At 37.8% G+C, this 6567-nt stretch overlaps 1 protein-coding gene across 1 annotated transcript; it reads right to left on the bottom strand.

Moving 5' to 3' along the window:
* Positions 1 to 4276: 4276 nt before the first annotated feature.
* Positions 4277 to 6126, bottom strand: LOC121756927. The gene has a single exon (XM_042152362.1). It carries the CDS (start codon positions 5858 to 5860, stop codon positions 4577 to 4579), a length of 1284 nt encoding a protein of 427 aa, XP_042008296.1. The 5' UTR covers positions 5861 to 6126; the 3' UTR covers positions 4277 to 4576.
* Positions 6127 to 6567: the final 441 nt, after the last annotated feature.

Here is a 6567-nt window from a genome sequence, read left to right as displayed (position 1 = left end):
GTCAACACAAAGTAAATCTTCTAATAATATTTCATTTCACTATTTTTTGGGGGGCCAAACATCACATCAAATCAGTGGTGGGTTTTTACTTTTTTAATTGGAAGGGATGGGTAATTGGAATCTAATCTATACATGGGTGAAGTTACATATTTTACACTTCATCCCTCAATTCAAACCAATTTATTCATTCGGCAACTTCGAATCAATCAACGTAGATTTGGAGGGTTTTTTTCGGATTAATTTGTTTGAGTTGAGCTTTGATAAATTCTTAACATTTTATTTTTATCGAATGAGATTATGGTGTCACTGTAGATATTAAATTTTGTATTTGTGAACTTTTTTTGATACACTTCAATAAAAAAAATTGTTTCTTTATTAAAAAAAGTCCAGTAAATGTTACTCCGTATAAGTTTTCTGTTTCGTAAATTTACTACTACTAGAAGTTAGTAATTAAAATGAAAATAAAAAATCCTTAACTGAATCAGCAAATAGACTGGCATACGACCCTGTTCATATGCATACTGAACATGATTAAAACTCCATCTGTCCTAAATTAATCAAGACATTTTTTTCCAATGTAAGATTGAAGAAAGTATAATGAGTTAAGTAAATAAAAAATATAATAAAATAAATTATAAATTAAAAAAGTATTAAAGTAAAGGGAATTAATTTTGCCAAAAGATAAAATATATCTTTTAGCTTAGGATGTCCCAAACAAAATATGAATTGATTACTTGATTTTTTAAATTTAATTAAATGGCTTTATTTAAGAGAAGTTGAGACACCGTAAAAAGTCTTGATTTCAATCATGTCTATATCCGGTATGGAGTAAAATTTTATTATTTTATCTCGAGTGTATTGGTCCCACCTTTATGGTATATAGTAATTTAATTAATAATTATGTATCCCTTATAATTCCTAAAAGACATAAAATTACAAATAGTACTATAGGAATAAAAAAGACATGATTTGATTGATATTAATGAGCTATTCTAATACTCCAAGCGATGCGCTTATTATAGTCTTTGTCATTATAGCATACACCTCATTTAATTTTATAAGGGTGCATAAAATTACAAAATGTGCCCTAAGGATTAAAAAAATGATAGTAATCGTAAGCCAAAGTTCAAGCATTTCTTGTAGACTATATTTGGTTTCCCCTAATATTAATAGTGGAAATATTTGATTTTAAAAGAAAATGGAAGGCAAAATAAACCTGAATGATGATATAGAATACTGGTTTGTTGCATGGGAAGGAGATGAAGGCATGGAAAATGACAAGTGAATCTCTATATCGCTGTCTTTGGCCTTCCTTTATCATATGCTTTTAAATATTCACCTGCCCTACCTCTATGAATATATAATAACACGAGCGACCCCCATGTGTCCAACCAATCTTTACAATATTATTTCTTACAATTCAAGAACTACATTGAAATTTTACAATCCAAGAATTAGATTTCAACATGTACTCTGTTGTAAATTTTAGAATATAATTAATTGCAAAAAATGGAAAGTTACTTATTATCTTTTCAAATTAAAATCAAATTATGAAATAGAATGTAAGTTCATAATTTAATGATAATTGTTCATTATTGGAGTTGATGTAGTTATTCCAATTAATTATGCACGAAAGAGGAGGTGATCATACATATTTTTTGTAGGTGGGAATCCCACCTACACATTTTAATCCGTTGAGGAAGAGACATGTCCCTTTTAATCCAAATTTTATTTCATGAAAACGAAATATATCAACCTTTTTTAGGCAAACACTTAACTATCCTAAACAACGTAAAAAAAGCAATTGTTTTGTCCGTTGGGGCAAAAATAGAAATTTTGGCAAGTAATTAATACTCCTTCCGTCCGCGAATAAGAATCCCATTTTTCCATTTTAGTCCGTCTGTAAATAGGAGTCCCGGTTTACTTTTACATAAATGGTAATAGGGTTCCACCTTCCACTAACTCATTACACTCACATTTCATTTAAAACTAATATATACAAGTGAGACCTCTATTCCACTAACTTTTTTCCACTCATTTTTCTTAACATTTCTTAAAACTCGTGTCACCAAGAAATGGAACTCCTAATAGCGGACGGAGGGAGTACGCTGTAGTATTAAGACTGTACTGAGATTTACATTTAAAGAGGAGATGACTTGTGGAAAAAATCCCAAATAAATTCTTTAATGAAATGGTCATTAATTTAATGAAAATTGTTTCAAATGTGATTTCAACAGCCCCAAATTCAGTGTGACATTCATTGCCAGACGGAATCCGCACCTAAGTGTGACTCACATGGTTCATAATTAAGGATTCTTCGCTGGGAATCAACATAATATTTAAAGACTAATAAATTAGTGCTACTACAGTAGTAGTAGTAGTAAACTTTCAAGATCTGATTGAGGATTGGAAATGATTTTGTATTAATTAAACATTAGGAATGAATTTCTGTCAATGGGACCTCCAGTTAATATCAATTTTCATTTTATTGTATAACGATTCAACAATTTCAATTGATGAAAAATGCCGATTCCATAAGAGCATTAGCAGTGGGGCTCCCTAAGGGACGCCCTAAAGCCCGCCCTATACACCGCCACGTCAGCATTTTATCCTCCTACCATTCCACCTGCAGTGGGGCGCTCTATAAGCCTCCCTAAAGGCTGCCCTATATGTTTCACTATTGTTTTGTTAATTAATTTAAATATTTTCAAATATGTCAATGCAAAATAATTAAAGTGAACCACCCCCAAACATCGGACTATTCGTCAGGGTCTGTACCCAGCCAACGTGCACCACCCCCAAACACTATTCGGACTTGGGTATTCACCGGAATCCATTTTATAGTGTAATTTGAGTGTGGAAAATTGGATGGAAATGTTACAAATGAAGGTGGGGTAGGGGATATTTATATAAATAAATTTTTCGGAATTAAAAAAAAAACAAAAAACGTGTTGCATCATCCGCGCACTCATAGTGGGCGGACGATGGCGCGCCCGAGGCATTGGGCGGCCTATCGTCCGCCCCATTGCGGATGCTCTAACTCCATACATAGAAGAGAAAAACCACCCCATAAATAATATGCCCCACGTATGTACCATCATTAAATTACATAATGTTACAGTGAAACAAACTATTAAATCAAATACTACTTATACAGAATATAATCATGAAATAACCAAAAATGCATTATCAAATACTCAATCCGCAAAAAAAATGACTCTCATTTTGCTATTTTCAGTATGTTTGTAATTGAATAGGAGTACCTCATTTTTTTTTTCATTTTACGTAGGTAGATTGCCCTATTAACCTTTTTCATTCATTTTTCTTTCACATTTCTTAAATCATAAGTACAAATCAAAATTAGACTTCAAATCAGTATAAAAATTGAAAACAAAAACCAAAAGATGATTATATATACAACCACAAGCTAACGGTAACAAAAATAAACTAAAAAAATTAGAAGGGATGAAAAAAACTGAGGGAGGCACCAAAATATGGAATAAAAAATCTCACAGTCGCCTTAACCATTTTGGATGTACTACTTCATTTGATGAGTAGACATTACAAAACAATCAATTGACACATGGGGTGAATCCAAACCGATCAATTTAAATTTTAAAGTGATACAGAATAATTTCAAGTATACTTATGTGTAATCGCCACAGAAAAGGTTAAATAAACAAAACCCAATGATCGGAATGAAGAGTCGCAATTGCAATTAATGGTATGAGATCTAAGTCATCACATGGTGGATTTAGCGCTGTTAAATTCCAAATATAATGACACGATGCATTTGCATTCATTCATCATACTTATTTCACAGCTGGTAATCGACAAAATTAATTGCTGCGATTCGAGTTACGAGCCTTGTGCCAGAGCGTTCAGAGCAGAAGCAAAATAAGAGCAGATTTATTAACCCTATTTATTATATTCCAGTCACAGCACAGAGAGTGTGTGAGAACACATTTATTCAAGTACAGTAAAAACATAGAGATGAAGTAGAGTGGGGTAATATTGCAACAAATTATAATCAAAGCAGATATTTTTAATAATATTAAACACAATAATTGCAGAATTGATAAAAAAGGAAAATAAATACACTCAGCAAAGTACTAATAAAACAGTGAATGCGTACAGGTAAGAGAAAACCCAGACGCAAAATGATGCGTGTGGGAGGCAGGCAACATGATGCGCGTGGGAGGCGCACCCGCACCTCACATGTCGCTAAAGTCCAGAATCAAGAACCCTTTGAAAAGTAGAAAAAACAGATATTTCATTTAACTTTCCGGTAATCAAATGCAGATATGATGAAAAAGAAAACCTCATCTCCAAACAAATCTGGCCGAGAATATTTAGCTTTTGGAATAATGAGAGTTAGCACTACAACTCCAATCATAATCACCAACAACAAACTCACCGGAATTACTTATGTACATAATACTGAAATTTTGTCTAGGAAAAAAATTGGAAATGAACCTTCATTTACGTAATGCTGAACCTCAAAATCCCAAGGTATTCGAAGAAAGGGGAAAAAAGATTAAGCGAAAGGTTTAGCATTACCCAAAAAACAAAAATTCTAAGCCTGATTGCTCTCTCTTGTTCGATCTGTGCGGTTCTTGCTGTGACTATACTGACTTCTATTCACAGCGCTGCTACCACCACCACATGTTTCTTTCCTCTGTTGCGACGCGAACAATGGAAAACCGAAAACAACCGATTTGGACGAACCGCGGAGGGAGCACACCGGCACGTTGAGGACCGGAGTGACGCGGACGTTGGCTGAATACGACCGCTCCATTCCTCGATGCTTGTGTCTCGGCCCGCCGTTGAAGGTGCTCGGGCTGCTCGAGCTTCTCTCCAAGCTATGGAAAACGATTTTTCCGGAGGAGTTCATCCGAGGACTGTCGACGGAAACGCCGCGAACTGGAACGATGATTTCAGGAGCTCTTCTCATCGGACTGCGGCTAGACCTACATGGTGCTGTGCGGTTTTCCGATGACATTGCCGCCGATTTATATTTGGACAATCGGACTCTGGCGAGATTGCTGGCGGTGGATTGATGAGAATTGCGACTAGGCTTTTCAGAATCGAGCGAGAGTCGAGGGAGATCGTCGTGCTCGTGGCCAGATGAGGACGATGAGAGAGAGAGCCTGGACGAGATGGATATTGATTCGTTGTCAGAGTCCTTTAAGAGCGGTTGATTTAAGGATGAATCTATGGATGTATTCAATGACGACTTGGAGCTGCGGTGAAGCAAGTGCTTGAGGCCTCTGGAGGAGTTTTTGTTGTTGCTATTCGAGGATAGAGACGACGCCATTCTCGGATCCTCCTGCTTCAAATTGCTGTTCTGGTACAGCTTCTTCAAGCCGAGAAGCTCTTTCCACCGGCTCGAGCATCGCGGCGCCTTGGGAGAAAACAAATACGGATCTCTCGACGATATCTCATTCCTCCGCCGGTAGCTAGGCGTATCCGGAGATCTGGCTTCGGAAAACGCCGGAACTGACGTCATCGAGTGGCGAATGGAGGAGAGGTGGAGCGGAACTAGTTTTCCGTCGGCGAAAAGCTCATCGGCGGGGAGCATTGCCACCGGATCTTCGAGGCGGAACTCGAAATCGACGAAATCCTTGCTGGAGACCTCCGGATCTGGCTCCTCCAGCTTCTCCTCATCCGCATCGTCCGCCATCGGCAGGCGCTTCGGAGACGAACGATTCGCGGCGCCTTTGGAGGCTTCCTCGTCGGGAAACTCGCGGCTGAACGATATCCTGGGGCTCAGCCAGCCGTATGACGGGAAAGCCGCCGGAGGACAGTCGAGGAAATTCTCCGGCGACATTCCGATGTTATTCACGCACGCAGACGCCATCTCCGGCTAACATGCAACGATTTCACAAATCAAGGATCCACCACACACAAAAAAATTCAAAACAAAATCCAACGAGAGATTAAATCTCAAAATATAGATCAGCGAAACAACGCCAAGTGAAAATGTGGAAGCATGAGCGGAGAGGGAGGGAGGGAGGGAGAGAGAGAGAATGTGGGGAAGCTAGCTAGGGTTTGGAGATACCCTTCTTCTTCTAAAAACTGAATAGTGAGTGTGGAGGGAGTGTACTAGTGTGTGCCCCAGCGGGCAGAGTACGGGGTACATATAAATAGCAAACAATCGTACAGTAGGGTCCCCGTTCTGTTCCAATGGGGACGAGCCACGTGTACAGACGGTCAAAGTAAGGTTGACGTGACGGGCATCGGGAGATCGTTGTGATGATGGTTCTTGGAAGTTGGAAGCATCCTGCGGAGGGGTCGGAGTGATATTATACCAAAGTTAAGGGGCCAAAACACTCATGTTTATCCGTTAAGATCTGAAATTTAAATTACCTTTTTGAGGGATTGGGAAAGGGCCAGAGAGTGATGGGCCAACCACTGTAGAAAAATGATACAGCTAATTTTTATTTTCTTTTTTATAAAAGGACTGCACTAGACTGCATTTGGGCCAAGGATTCCACAAGTTTTTGTTGGCCAATAATTTTCTCCTACACATCCAATATCTAATTTAATAAATTATTTACACATTAT

This window comes from Salvia splendens, chromosome 12 (genome assembly GCF_004379255.2).
Source record: "Salvia splendens isolate huo1 chromosome 12, SspV2, whole genome shotgun sequence".
Taxonomy (NCBI): Eukaryota; Viridiplantae; Streptophyta; class Magnoliopsida; order Lamiales; family Lamiaceae; genus Salvia; species Salvia splendens.
Note: the sequence above shows the minus strand (reverse complement) of the source record. Positions and strands in the feature narration are given on the sequence as shown.

Bases quoted from the DNA above. Each gene is read 5' to 3' on its own strand.
- LOC121756927 (XM_042152362.1), bottom strand. From the start codon at position 5,860: ATGGCGTCTGCGTGCGTGAATAACATCGGAATGTCGCCGGAGAATTTC.